This window comes from Cricetulus griseus (assembly GCF_003668045.3).
Source record: "Cricetulus griseus strain 17A/GY chromosome 1 unlocalized genomic scaffold, alternate assembly CriGri-PICRH-1.0 chr1_0, whole genome shotgun sequence".
Classification (NCBI taxonomy): Eukaryota; Metazoa; Chordata; class Mammalia; order Rodentia; family Cricetidae; genus Cricetulus; species Cricetulus griseus.
The window spans coordinates 187,084,751-187,099,186 of record NW_023276806.1 but is presented as its reverse complement, the minus strand read 5'-3'; the positions used below and the strand labels follow the sequence as shown (position 1 = coordinate 187,099,186).

General features: G+C 47.5%; 2 protein-coding genes across 8 annotated transcripts in view; both read right to left on the bottom strand.

Moving 5' to 3' along the window:
• Positions 1 to 5,699: 5,699 nt before the first annotated feature.
• On the bottom strand, positions 5,700 to 6,611 carry LOC118239561. Its single transcript, XM_035451646.1, has one exon. The coding sequence runs from the start codon at positions 6,495 to 6,497 to the stop codon at positions 5,799 to 5,801; it is 699 nt and encodes a 232-aa protein (XP_035307537.1). The 5' UTR covers positions 6,498 to 6,611; the 3' UTR covers positions 5,700 to 5,798.
• A 5,955-nt stretch (positions 6,612 to 12,566) lies between these two features.
• Positions 12,567 to 14,436, bottom strand: part of Slc25a40 (solute carrier family 25 member 40) — a 28,104-nt gene continuing 26,234 nt past the window's right edge. For all 7 annotated transcript variants that reach the window (XM_035450762.1, XM_035450763.1, XM_027391547.2 and 4 more), the window contains one exon: positions 12,567 to 14,327. In XM_035450762.1, the coding sequence (XP_035306653.1) occupies positions 14,167 to 14,327 (161 nt within the window). In that variant the 3' untranslated portion in view covers positions 12,567 to 14,166. The remainder of the gene's footprint in view (positions 14,328 to 14,436) is intronic.

Here is a 14,436-nt window from a genome sequence, read left to right as displayed (position 1 = left end):
GCCTACGTGTCTTCTTATGTTAGTAACATGTTGCTTTGATTAGTATAGTTTTTCTTAATATTTATTTATTATGTATACAGTGTTCTGGCCTACGCCAGAAGAGGGAACTGGGTCACATTACAGATGGTTGTGAGTCACCAGGTGGTTGCTGGGAATTGAACTCAGGACCTCTGGAAGAGCAGCCAGTGCTCTTTACCTCTGAGCCATCTCTCTAGCTCTGAAGTAATTTATTTATTTTTATTTTATATGCATTGGTGTTTTGTCTGCAGGTATATCTATATTAAGTCATCAGATCCCCTGGAGCAGGAGTTACAGACAGCTCTGGGCTGCCATGTGGGTGCTGGGAATCAAACCTGGGTCCTCTGGAGAGCACTCAGTGCTCTTAACCACTGAGCCATCTCTCCAGCCCTTAGTATAGTTTTGTAGTAGTTTTTAAGTAGGCAGTGTACTACCTTCAATGGTATTTTTTGTTCAAAATGTCTTTGGCTGATGAGAAAGAGAGTAGTTAGGGGTAGGGAGGGAGAGACAGACACACTACATTGAGTCTATGATTAGGTTTGCTTAGTGAGAGTTTATCTTGTCAACTAGGTTGGGCTAAGAAGTACAGAGGAAGCTAATGAAGTACACCCTGGGAGTGTCTATGCGAACATTTCCAGACACACTCAGATTGTGAGGGCTCAGACCTAAGGGAAGATTTGACTCATTCATTGATGGATTTAACATCTGGATGGAATCTACACATCACCCCAGCTCTTTCTCTGACTACCCACCATGAAGTGGGTTGCTCTTGTTTGCAGTCTGTCTAGATGAAGAAGCCAATCTGCCACCGCTCCCATCATTCTTAAATTCTGTTCAGTGCTTTGGGCTATGCAGTCAGGGACCAAGCCCTCTGAATCTGTGAGCCAACCTAATCCTTCCTCCTGTCAAGTTCCCTCTCTCTGGTATTTGATTAGAGCTATGTAAAGATAACTAAAACAGACAGTATTTCTTTCTTTTACTAATCTAAGAGTATATATATTTCTCTTCATCTTTTTGTCTTCAAAAATTTCATGAATATTCTATAATTCTTCTTGAGTAGATCCTTTTCTAGTTAAATTTATTCCTGGGAATCGTGTACATGAATGTGAGGGCAACTATTGTAAACACATCTGCTTTACCAGTTTCTATTCCACATAATTTGCTATTGGCATGTAAGAATACTACTGTTTATTTTGTATCCGATGTTGTTGAATTCACTCACTGATTCTAATAGTGTAGAGTGGCTCTTTGGTGTGTGAAATGTGTGGAAACTCTTCCTCTTGCCTGACTGTGTTGACTAGAACTTCTAGGGAGCTGAAGAGTAAGAGAAGAGTGACGCTTGTCTTCTAAAGGGAAATGCTTTAAGGGAATAGAGGGGAAAGAGTACCTACTTTCAAACAAGACTGGGCCACAAGGAATAATGAAAAGAATGTGTCACACACATCAGGGTGAAGTGGCAGTGCTGGGCAGATGCCATTATGAAGTATTTTTGTAAGGCCACGGTGCTTTTATAGAAGTTATCAGCTGCCTGTGAGAATCCTTCTTTCACAACTTCAGCCTTTTTATTTTGACGAGGGTTGATGTAAGCTATTAATTTTGAGTCTGATCACTTTCACGAGTTCATCACGGTAAAATGCAAGCTGGTAGCAGTTACCTTTACTAATGTCCCCAGCCACAGGTCAATGTCTAGAAGGTGCTACGCTACCACACAGTTCAAGTCAAGCTTGAGTCTGAGTTCTCTCAAAAAGGGGAAAAAAATTAAGTTAGTTCCCTTTGCTCTCAACAAACAAAAAAGCAGCTTTAGCATTTGTTCTTTTTTTTTTTGTTTTGTTTTTGTTTTTGTTTTTCGAGACATGGTTTCTCTTCGTAGCTTTGAAGCCTATCCTGGCACTTGCTCTGGAGACCAGGCTGGCCTCGCACTCACAGAGATCCGATTGCCTCTGCCTCCCGAGTGCCGGGATTAAAGGCGTGCACTACCAACGCCCGGCAGCATTTGTTCTTTTTAACTGATGAAAACAACAAATTTGTAGCTTTGCTACTAGGGCATATCTTAATCATAAATATAAACTTAAAATTGTTTTTAGATATAAATTCTACTTTCCATGCTTTTAGTCTTATTTCCAATTTATAGCTGCACCAGAAGGCCCCTGGCTTGACATACAAGATTTCTGGCCGCATTTCCAATCGGAGCTCCCAGCAGCATTCCCACGAAGACACTGCTCAAGCCAGGTGAACTAAATGCCATGGCTATTGACTTTTGTCACTTTTTCTCTGCCTCAAGATTACAGTAGTTCTTCAAATTTGCTGTAATTTCTTCAACATAATTCTCCCAAGCATACCTTTGAAATCTCCTCTAAGATGGACAATTTCCAAAATGTCTTCTTTTCCAAGATATGCATGTAAAGGTCAAAACTGATTCTCTTCTACTACATGGAACCTGGGGATTGAACTCAGTTTGTTAGGCCTGATAGCAAGTGCCTTTACCCACTGAGCTATTTTACCAGACCTAAAATGTCAATAGATTAACGAATAAAAGCAATAGTCTTTAATTTTAAAAAGTTCATTTTGCAAAAATGTAAAAGCAGGCCCGCCGGCTGGGCCAGGGTGGGGCCGATGAACTTCTGTACCTCGCTGTCCCAGGGTGCTGCAGGAAACCAGGCAGTCAGCTGGCACCACTAAGATCTGGACCTTCGGAGCATGTCTTTGAGCACTATGGGAAATGGTTACCACGGCTGCAATACAGAAATACCCAAACCCCATGAACCCCAGCGTGGTGGGCGTTGATGTGCTGTATATGCCCTGGACAGATATGTGGATCCCTCTGGAAAGCTGCACAGCTATAGACTCCTCAGCAAAGTGGGGCCTGCCTTCCATTGTGAAGTCTCTCATTGGTACAGCGAGAATGAAAACTGCATGTAATGTTTAGAAACTGTTATTCTTTTGTTTAAAAAGAAGAAAGGAGAAATGCTGAGACATGAGACATGTTGACTATAAGTTTATTATAAGGCCTGGTAGAATGGGGAGACTAAGAAGAGGAACAGGGAAATGGCTGACCGCCGTGGTCAGTCGTCATACAGAAACAGGGAGAGCCCGTAGACAGAGAAGAGTAGGGCAGGAGAAGAGAGAGAGTAGAACGGAAGCTGAGAGGAAACAGAGAGCATAAAAAACAGAGAGCAGGGACCTGTCTTTTAAAGGGGTCCTCTGCACCTGAGTGCAGACTTAGTTCCCATGGAACTGAAAGACCCCCGAAGAGGTACTTTCGTAGAAGGAGACCCGCACCCAGGAATCAGCGAAACCACGAACTTTGGATGCAAAAAAAGCAAGAGGCTTTATTAGTGGCGCGGGTAACCGGGGCTTAGCTTCTGTTAGGCCAAGCCCCGAGCCCCAGAAGGGGGGTCCTTATATAGGAGTAAAAGCACAGTACAGAAGCGAAAAGCATCAAATCAGCATTTTCTCAAGGTCTGGTAGTCAGGCGAAACGGCCTTTATCTTCTGCCGCGTCCAGATGGCTGACCTTGGGATGGAGCGATCCCCGTCAAGCGGGGCCGCGGGGGGGGGGAGGGTGTGCCGGGGGCGAGCCCTGCTGGGGTGAACCGGCTGTGGGGGAGCCGGCAGGCCAGCAGCCGGTCGTGCACTCATGGGCTGCTGGCTGATTCTGGCTCACGTTCTGGGCCCGGCCTTGCGCGGCGGTGGGGAAGTGGGAGCCGGCGGCTGTGGGGATCAGGGGTCTGGGAGTGCAGGGGAGGATGCATTCGCCACGCGCCCCGCCAGCTGCCGACTGGAGGAGGAGGCAAACTTAAAAGAAAAAGCTAAGGAGGGGGGAGGTCTTTCATCCCCCATTTCTCTTGTAACTGAATGGAATCTTTCATTCAGAGGTCTCTGGATATTCTGGATCTATCTGCTTTAGCTGGTGGTATTGTTGAGTTAAGACTAAGGTCTGTATGGCAGATAATCATTCTCTGATGAATTGAGTCATCTTGTTCAGAATGCAGGGACCAAGTATAAGGATTAAAAATAGAATAATCAGAGGTCCCATGAGAGTAGATACAAGAGTAGTGAACCAGGGAGACTTAGCAAACCATCCTTCGAACCATCCCTGTTGGGACTCAAATACCTGTTGTCTCTGGTTAAGTCTTTCTCTAAGCTTGGCCATGCTGTCTCTAACTATTCCTGTATGGTCTGCATAAAAGCAGCATTCTTCCTTGAGGGCAGCACATAGCCCCCCTTCCTGTAAAAATAATAAATCTAACCCTCGTCTGTTCTGCAGGACTACCTCAGAGAGTGATGTTAAGGATTTCTCGAGTGCACTGACTGACTCTTCTAGGACCTGGATATCTGTGTGCATGGCTTGTTGTAGAAGCTTAAAATGATTAATTCCCTGTAAGGCAACGGTTCCGGTCCCTATGCCGGCTGCTATGCCCCCCACTGTTATCCCTCCTAATAATAGGGCCACGGTAAAGGATATTGGCTCCCTCTTATATCGGGTTGATTTCCCTAGTACGCTGTAAACATATTCAGGTTGGTGGTATGTGACTTTGGGCCAAAGTTCTATCAATATACAAAAGTCAATGGTGGTATTGAGAACAGTGGTAGAGACACAGGGAGTCAACCCAGTACTGCAAGCCCAATAAGTTCCATAAGGGGCAACAAGGTATCGGCTGTCCTGAGATAATGGCTCTACTTGGTTACATAATTCTTGATGTGAGGGAGGAATCCTGCCTATGCATAGCCCCTTTCCTGAGACCTCAGATATTGTGAGCTTGTGCTGCATAGCAGCTCCACAACTGGTAGGTGCTGAGGTCTGGTTAGAGTAGTTGCCCAGTATTGCCACGCCTTCATAATATGGGGGCCGGGAAACTAGGCATAACCAGCATTCCTGAGTCTTGTTGGGGTCTGAAAAATTTAAGGCTTGGTAAACTCCTTGGATTAATTGTAATAATCTATCTCCGGTACCTGGAGGGTCTCTGGTTATCTTGATGTTTAGGGCGTCTGGGGAGGGGGAGAGGATGACAGCACCTGGGGTAGGAGTGATAGCTTTAGGAACGGTAGGGGATTCAGGGACTTGGAATTGGGTTGGGGCTCTCTGGTCCGCTATTACTGGGTTTGGCCCGACTGATTGTTGGCTTAGGGGAGTAATTTGTCTGTACAGGGAGAATAAGGTCACCGGATCTTTCCCTGCTCGGTACTGCCGGAGTCCCCAGACTTTAGGACTATCCCAAGTAGTCCTTTTTCCAGCATCTGTGAACCTTAGGATGAGAGGGTTGCATTTTCCTCCGGGGGTGGCGCCTTGAAAACCTCCCCCTCCGGCACTATCATAACAGGGTCCGCAGGCTCTTTGCCCACATCTCCATGGTCCTTTCCCTGCGTACCCTGGGATCTCCCTCCATTTGAGAGTGATGAAATCCCAAGAGGAAGAGGGTTTCCAGTAAGCCTCCCCTGTGGTTTCACATCCCCGGCTTGCACAGTACCCTTCCTGTGGCCCCCCCCAGTCATGAGTTGGTTTATGGCCGGGGCAAACATAAAAATCCTTGCTTCTTGTTCCTATCCTTCCCCCAGGGTGGTGGCATCTGTACCCTGGGAATGGTTCCTGGTCAGAGGGATCCCAGTCAGACCCTACTAAGTCACATAGGTCGACATAGAGAGGAGGGAACCCATCATGTAGAGTCCCTATATAAGTTCTGAGGTTGGCTATTTCCCCGGTCCCTAGGTTGGCTATTTTCCAGGTGATATTATAAACCCTGTGGGGGTTGGTTGCTACATGGGGGGTAAACAGACAACCAATCAACAGGAGGGTTTACGAGAGAGTCTTATCTTTAAAGGATTTTGAGTGCGGTGTGCGGTCCATTCTGATGCAGTGGCTGAATCGGTGGGTCGGGCTGGCTTTACATGTGAAGCATGTATCCAAGCTGCAATGCCGTCTACTTTGAGTGCGGTGGGAGTGGTAAGCAAAACGATGTAGGGTCCCTTCCAGCGGGGTTCAAGGTTCTTGGCCTGGTGACGCCGGACCCAAACGGTGTCCCCGATCTGGTAGGAATGGGGAATGGTGGGATGGTCCCTCTGGTCTTTATAAGCTTGAGCAAGGGGTTTCCAGACCTCCCGCTGTACTAATTGTAGGGCCTGTAAATGAGCTTGGAGAGAAGGGGAGTTAGCAAAATCTGAGACATCTTGATCAAGAAAGTTAATGATAGGAGTAGGTACTCCATGCAGGATTTCAAAAGGTGTGAGCCCATGTGGCCCAGGGGTGTTTCGAGCACGGTAGAGGGCTAGGGGGAGTAGGAGGACCCAGTCTCTGGTGCCAGTTGCAAGCGACAATTTTGTTAAAGTCTCCTTAATTGTTCTATTCATCCTTTCTACCTGCCCTGAACTTTGGGGTCTATAAGCACAATGTAATTTCCAATCAATCCCCAACAAGGTGGCCACTGACTGACTTACCTGGGAGGCGAAGGCGGGCCCATTGTCTGTTCCCAGTACCTGAGGCATCCCATAACGGGAAAGATTTCTTCAAGTAATTTTTTAGTAACGATCTTGGCTGTTTCATGTTTAGTAGGGAAGGCTTCAACCCATCCTGAAAAGGTATCTACAAAGACTAATAGATACTTGTATCCATATTTACCTGGTTTAATCTCAGTAAAATCTACCTCCCAATGTGTTCCGGGCCGGTAGCCTCTGACCCGGTTCCCGGGAGGAAGCTTCAGTCTGGATGCGTTGACTCGGGCGCACGCATCACATTGTTCAGTTACCTGTTTTAAAATGTCATTCTTCCCCAAAAGGAAATTGAATTCCTCTTCTCGTTCGAGTAGCTCTCGCATCTTCTTGGGGCTCAGATGTGTCATCTTATGTAAAAATGTCACTAGGTACTTAGTTACCCGGTAGGGGAGGACAGTCTTTCCCTCATAAGTCCAATCCACATTTGATTCCTTGGTGGCTCCCAGTTTCTCTAGGGTCTGGATGTCTCTTTGTTCGTAGTCCCATGGGGGGGGAGGGACGATCGTTGGTGGGTTCTAGCGCCAGGAGGTTAGTGGTTTCTGTAGCCAGGGCCGCCTCTCGGGCAGCCAAGTCTGCCCTTCGATTGCCCCTGGCTTCAAGAGAATCCCCTTTTTGATGTCCGAGGCAATGTATGATACTTAAGGCGGAGGGCAGATGAAGAGCTCTTAGGAGAGCGAGGATTTCCTCCTTATTCTTAATGTCCTTCCCTTCTGAGGTAAGCAACCCCCTCCGTCTGTAAATTTCTCCATGTATGTGTGCAGTGGCGAAGGCATAACGACTGTCTGTGTACACGGTGAGCCTCTTACCTTTTGCCAATTTTAGAGCCTGCATGAGGTCAATGAGCTCCGCCCTCTGCGCGGAGGTTCCGGGAGGGAGTGCCTAAGCCCAGACGACTTGATCCTCTGAGGTGACTGCCGTGCCAGCCCTCCGTTCTCCTTGATGCAAGAAGCTGCTTCCATCTGTGAACCAGATATGGTCCGGGCTGGGTAGAGGCTGGTCAGTCAGGTCGGGTCTCGTCCCATGGGCCTCAGCCAGTACCTGTAAGCAATTATGAGCCTCTGGCTCCCCTGGGAGAGGGAGCAAGGTGGCTGGATTCAGAGTCACCAGAGGCCCAAAGTGGACCCGGTCTTTGTCCAACAGCATAGTCTGGTAATGAGTCATTCGGGCATTAGTGAGCCATCTGTCTGGAGGCTGTCTGATGACTGCCTCAACCGCATGAGGGGCATGTATGGTCAAAGGCTGCCCCAAGGTTAGCTTGTAAGAATCTTTTACTAGCAGGGCTATGGCGGCAATCATTCGGAGGCAGGGTGGCCATCCCGATGCTACAGGATCCAATTTCTTGGAGAGGTATGCAGTGGGCCTTCTCCAAGGCCCCAGTTTTTGGGTGAGGACTCCCTTGGCATAGCCCTCTTTCTCGTCCACAAAGAGCTCAAATGGCTTAGCTAAGTCCGGTAGTCCCAGGGCTGGTGATTCTAGGAGAGCCTTTTTGATGTTGGTGAAGGCTTTCCTTTGGGGCTCCTCCCATTTAAAGGCAATCCCTGGCCGAGTGAGGGGGTAGAGGGGAGCCGCCATTTCAGCGAACCCGGGTACCCATAGTCGGCAGAAACCTGCCGTTTCCAAGAACTCTCTTAGTTGGCGGGGATTTTGTGGGGTGGGAATGTCTAAGATGGCTCACATGCGGGCTTCCGTCAGCCATCGCCGTCCATCCTTTATCTTGTATCCTAAATAGGTCACCTGTTTCTGACATATCTGGGCCTTCTTGGCGGATGCTCGGTACCCTAGGCTCCCAAGAGTCTGGAGGAGGGCTTGAGTGCCCTCCTTACATTCCCCCTGGGTTTTGGCTGCCAAGAGGATGTCATCTACATACTGTAAGAGGATTAGCGCGGGGTACCAAACCCGGAATCCTGCCAGGTCCTGATGTAAAGCTTCATCAAAAAGGGTGGGGCTGTTCTTAAACCCTTGAGGTAACCTAGTCCAAGTTAGCTGCCCAGAGATTCCAAGGTCAGCATCCTGCCATTCAAAGGCAAATATAGGTTGGCTGGTGGGATGCAGGCGGAGGCAGAAGAAGGCATCTTTAAGATCTAAAACTGTATACCAGGTATAGTTGGGTGGCAATCCGCTCAGCAAATTATAAGGGTTGGGGACAGTAGGGTGTATGTCCTCTATCCTTTTATTGACCTCCCTCAGATCCTATACTGGCCTATAGTCATTGGTTCCTGGCTTCCTGACGGGCAACAAGGGTGTATTCCAAGGAGATTTACAGGGCATCAGAATCCCTTGTTCAAGTAACCTTTTAATGTGTGGCCGGATTCCTTCACGGGCCTCTTTAGGCATCGGGTACTGCTTGACGGATGCAGGAAGGGCGGCAGCTTTTAAGGTTACTATAATTGGGGCCTGGTTGATGGCAAGGCCCATCCCGCCTATCTCAGCCCAGGTTTGGGGAAACTCCGCGAGCCAGTGGTCAAGGGTTTCCTGGTTGCCTGGGTTATCTTTTTTCATGGAGTCTATATTCATCTTCTATGGACATTGTCAAGATGGTGAGGGGAATTCCTTCTGGCCCTGTGACTTTGACTTTTGATTTTTCAAAGTGTATTTGAGCTTTTAGTTTGGACAATAGGTCCTGTCCTAGTAAGGGATAGGGGCAATCAGGCACATGGAGGAAAGAGTGCATGACTTTACCGGTCGCGAGCTGGAGCTGCCGATCTGTGGTCCAACGGTACTGCTTTCCGCCCGTAGCCCCCTGTACCCATGCAGTCCGGTGACTCAGGGGTCCGGGTGACTGATTCAGAACGGAATGTTGTGCCCCTGTATCTACTAGGAAGGTGACCGGATGCCCCCCGACTTGCAGTGTTATCCTGGGCTCAGGGGGGGGCTCCTGGCCCTGACTTCTCTAATCTTCTAGGTTTAGAAGGTTTAGGTCAGAGGTTCTTGGCCGTGGAGGCTTGGCCCGGGGGTTCTTAGGGCATTCTTTTGCCCAATGTCCTTTTTCTTTGCAGTAAGCGCATTGATCCCTGTCCAGGTGGGGCCCCCTTCTGCCATCCCTCTGCCTATTCTGTTTCTGACCTGTCACTACTGTGGCCAATAGCCTGCTCATCTCTCTATTCCGCTTACGGTCTCTTGCAGCCTCTTTCTCCTCTGCTTCTTTTCTCAGTCTTTCCTCTCTTTCCTGGGCTTCCTTTCTCCAACATTCTTCTCTTTCTGTCTGTGTCTCTCTCTTATTAAAAATACGTTCTGCTTCCTTTAATAAGTCTTGGAGCGTATATCCCTGTAAATTTTCTAGCCTTTGGAGCTTGTTTCTTATGTCTGGAGCTAACTGCCAAATAAAGGACATAGAAACGCTGGTGGCCTGCCCTGGATCTTCCGGATCATAGGGAGTATACATTCTATATGCTTCTTTTAGTCTCTCTAGAAAAGTGGCGGGCGATTCCTCCGCCCCCTGTATCACCTGCTTTCCCTGGGCCAAATTGGTGGGTCGGGGCGTCCTGCCCCCCGGAGACCCACTACAAGCAACTGGCGATAGAGACGCAGATGGGTCCTACCTGCTTCTGTAGTAAAATCCCATTCAGGTCTTTCAAGAGGGCAAGCCGCATCGATTTCATTGGGCAGCTGGGTGGGCTGCCCGTTGGCTCCTGGGACATTCTTTCGTGCTTCTAGTAGAACGCGCTGCTTCTCCTCCGAGGTTAAGAGGACCTGCAAAATCTGTTGACAATCATCCCAGGTAGGTTGGTGAGTTGTGAGGACCGATTCTATGAGAGATGTCAGCCTCACAGGGTCTGCAGAGAAAGAAGGATTATTATTTTTTCAGTTATAGAGGTCCGATGCTGAGAATGGCCAATATTGAGGTTGGCCATTCGGTCCAGTTCGGAGGGGCAAAGCGGTTGAATCTGGAACGGGCTGCTCCCTACGACCTCTTAGTCGGTGAGCCATTGGGGAAGGGTCAGGTGGGGGAGCTGAAGCCGTCTCCACCGAGGTGGCGGGGGCCGCTTCTGCCTCTGGCGGGGGGCGGTGGCGCCGGGTATGGCGGGGGTTCTTCAGTCAATAGGTCAACCAACAGGTTTTCTCCCGGGGGAAGCACCTTAGGCGTCTTCTTTTCTTCAGCTTTAGCGTCTTTTACCGCTGTAGGGTAAAGGCTGGAGTGGGGAGGGAGCTGGGGATTGGAAAGGCTAGGGGCTGAGGGAGTGGGCCGGTTGGGGCGGTTAGAGGGAGGAAGGAAGGGGGGGCCCTTGGGGTGTAGGAAAGGACGTATTCAGGGGGGAGGGTCCTGAACCAAGGCTTCCCAAGTGACTATGTATGCCACCTGGTTGGGATGCCCCTGTGGTCCAGGATCCATAGTCTTCTCTTTCACCTGAAATATAGTTTGGAGGTTAAAGGTACCATCTCGCGGCCAGCCCACGTCAAAGGTTGGCCATTCTGAGGAACAAAGAGTAATCCATTTGCGTTTATGCACATCAACAGATTGGTTATGAGCATAATCCTGCACATCTCTCCAGTGTGAGAGTGTTAGGGACAAGGGAGTGGTGATAGTTTGTCCCATAGTTTCTAGACTTAGTAGAACACAGATAATGGTTACAATACAAAGACTAAACAAAACAGAACAGGCTTTCGCTGCGCGGTTTCGACAGAGAGTCGAGAGTAGAGGGGGTCGAAGAAGGGGGCCGGCCTTCTTCGTCCCCGGTAAGGATTGCAAATCCCTCAAGCCGAGGACCCTCTCCAAAGAGGCTGGGAAGATGTCCAGTCACAGATCTCAGCTCAAAAACAAAAGTACAAAGGTGAGCCCACTAAGGCCTCAATCGCTACCAGGACGTCTCCTGGAGCCGTGGTCGGGAGTCCGAACCCGTCAAATACAAATGTACGCAGCTGTGTACTACAAACGCGAGCGCGCAGTTCATAAAATGGTTTCAGACAGAAAGACAGGACAGGACGAGACAAGACAGTGGATCCACATAACACTTACCTCCCAAATGTGGGTCGGTGGTCCCTGGGCGGGGGTCTCGATCCCGGACCGAGCCCCCAAATGAAAGACCCCCGAAGAGGTACTTTCGTAGAAGGAGACCCGCACCCAGGAATCAGCGAAACCACGAACTTTGGATGCAAAAAAAGCAAGAGGCTTTATTAGTGGTGCGGGTACCCGGGGATTAGCTTCTGTTAGGCCAAGCCCCGAGCCCCGGAAGGGGGGTACTTATATAGGAGTAAAAGCACAGTACAGAAGCGAAAAGCATCAAATCAGCATTTTCTCAAGGTCTAGTAGTCAGGCGAAACGGCCTTTATCTTCTGCCGCGTCCAGATGGCTGACCTTGGGACGGAGCGATCCCCGTCAAGCGGGGCCGGGGGGGGGGGGGGAGGGCGCCCTCTCGCCGCCGCGGGCTCCTCGGGGCGCGGTGCCAGGCGGGTGTGCCGGGGGCGCGAGCCCCGCTGGGGTGAACTGGCTGGGGGGGAGCCGGCAGGGGCAGTCGGTCATGCGCTCATGGGCTGCTGGCTGATTCTGGCTCGCGTTCTGGGCCCGGCGGGGGCCGGCCTTGCGCGGCGGTGGGGAAGTGGGAGCCGGCGGCTGTGGGGATCAGGGGTCGGGGAGTGCAGGGGAGGATGTATTCGCCGCGGGCCCCGCCAGCTGCCGACCGGAGGAGGAGGCAAACTTAAAAGAAAAAGCTACGGGGCGGGGGGGGGGGTCTTTCAGAACCTTGGGCTGACCAGGGTACTGCCTGTTCCACCAGGTAACAGGGGCAGGCCAGCATAATGCCTGAACCTTTCAGAAACACTACTGTAAAATCAGACTTATTTTACTGATTGTGTCATAATCATTTTTGAAAGTGCAGTACTGAGAGGTACAGAGCAACGTTTTGCATAACAGGTGATACTATTTTAAATACATTTCTGTGCTCAGTTTCTTGCCCTTTACTAACAAGAAATACAATAAAACTAAGGTAAATGTTAAGTTTAACAATGAATTTTCTTGTATGTGTTTCATAGCATTATATAGTGATTGAATATGAAAATCACTGCCAAGAAGAACAATGGTACTTTTAAGCAGCATAAAATACTTTAATGAAAAAAAAACACAATACATATATGGAAATACTAAAATTTTAATGTAAATCAACACAACATTGTAATGTAAAACACCATGATATAATAAACTCTGTATCATTTATTTCTAGTGAAAATACAAATATTTTCTACTATGCATTTGTTCTCCTACCAACACTAGAGATCATTGTCATCAGATACATTATGCTGTTGGGGCAGGGAAGGGATACTTCATATTTCATAGAATACACACAGAATGGAATAAAGTGCTTTTTTTTTTTTTTGCTGTACGGGGTAAGTAAATCAGAATAGCATTTCTTACACTGCCATCTTATTATTTATTTAAATTATTTCTCATTGTGCTGGAAATCAAACTCAAGAGTTTCACAATCCAAAGGCAAGTGTTCTACCCCTGAGCTACATTCCAATCATACTTAAAAATCTCATCCCTGGGCCACTAGGATGGCTCAGTGGGTAAAGGCACTTGCTGCTAAGCCTGGGGACCTTAGTTCAAAACCGAAGACACACATGGTGGAAGGAGAGAACTAACTCTTGAAAGTTTTCCCCTGACCTTCATATATACATAAACATACACAAAAAGCAAATGCATCTAATTTTTAAAAATCTCATTCCTACTTAGTGATAAATATATTCATGTGTTTCATGTACAGTTTATACAAACAGCCTGAAGACAATGCAAGTAACGTTTCTGCACCTACATTCTGAATGCTGTCAACCAAGGGAAGGTGCGGGATTTTCCACTTGGAGCAGCATCATTTGGGGATACTACATAAAAGAGTTGAAATTTTTGTATTGCTTTATATTTTGGCCTTTAGGCTAGAGTATGTTGATTTTATTAGAAAAAGTTGCAGAACTGACCTAAAGAACAATGACACTTGGAAGACAAGCTAGGTAAAAGCACATTCCTGCACCCAAAACTATTTATTTTCACTAGTCTACATACAGCATGGCTTTCTACTGCAGATCCAAATTTGAGTGAATATACATTTACTATCATCAGTGAAAATATGCTCCCAACAGAAACATTAGGTAAGGGTTGGTAGATTTACAATGTCAAGAGCCACGGCGTATAAATAATTATACTTTGGTTCATACAGATAAGGTGCCTACACCTTTCATGGGAGAAATTCCAAGCTACACGAAGCCTTAAAGCAGTAGCAGCAGAGAGGGAACACCATGCACTTGAATTAGGGAAGTCACAGGCTACCATCTGGGGAATGAGGACAATGCCATTTGACAGCTCCTTCCACTCTTTACTGAAATGCCAATGTGTGTGATCTGACTATGCATGAGACTGAACTCCATTCTCTAGGCTGCATCATTCAGTTCATAATCCAAAGTACTCTGAGGCGTTGCCACATTCCCAGGTTACCTTACACTGAAATATGAAATGCTGTATATACTCAGAAACTTCTTTTTCTCCTAAGGAGCAATTTCTCTGCAAGAGTACAAAATGGCCGCAGCTTCTGGATTATGTTTTAAAATCCCAAAAAATTAAAACTAGGATTATGGTTTAGAGGTAGACTAAAAACTTATTATTCATTTAAATTATAGGGAAAACAGAGAAAGTCACACTGTAAGAGAATAATGGTAAAAATTCCATCTTGCCTATCAATCTTCATCTTACTTGGCTCTGGTTGACATTTCTAGTCAAAAGTCCATCTAGAGAATTATACTGCCTTTCAACATTTTGTTTCTGGAAAAAAGCCTTTCCAAATTCATATGTGCTGATCATAATGGCACAAGCAGGAGCAATTTTAATTAATCGAGGAATCAGACCTGACAAGAGAATAGGAAAACAAAAACCACATTTTACTTTATTTTTTTTAATGTAGCATTTGGCTTCACATAATGACCAAATTAAATAAATTGCAATACCAAATTCCAT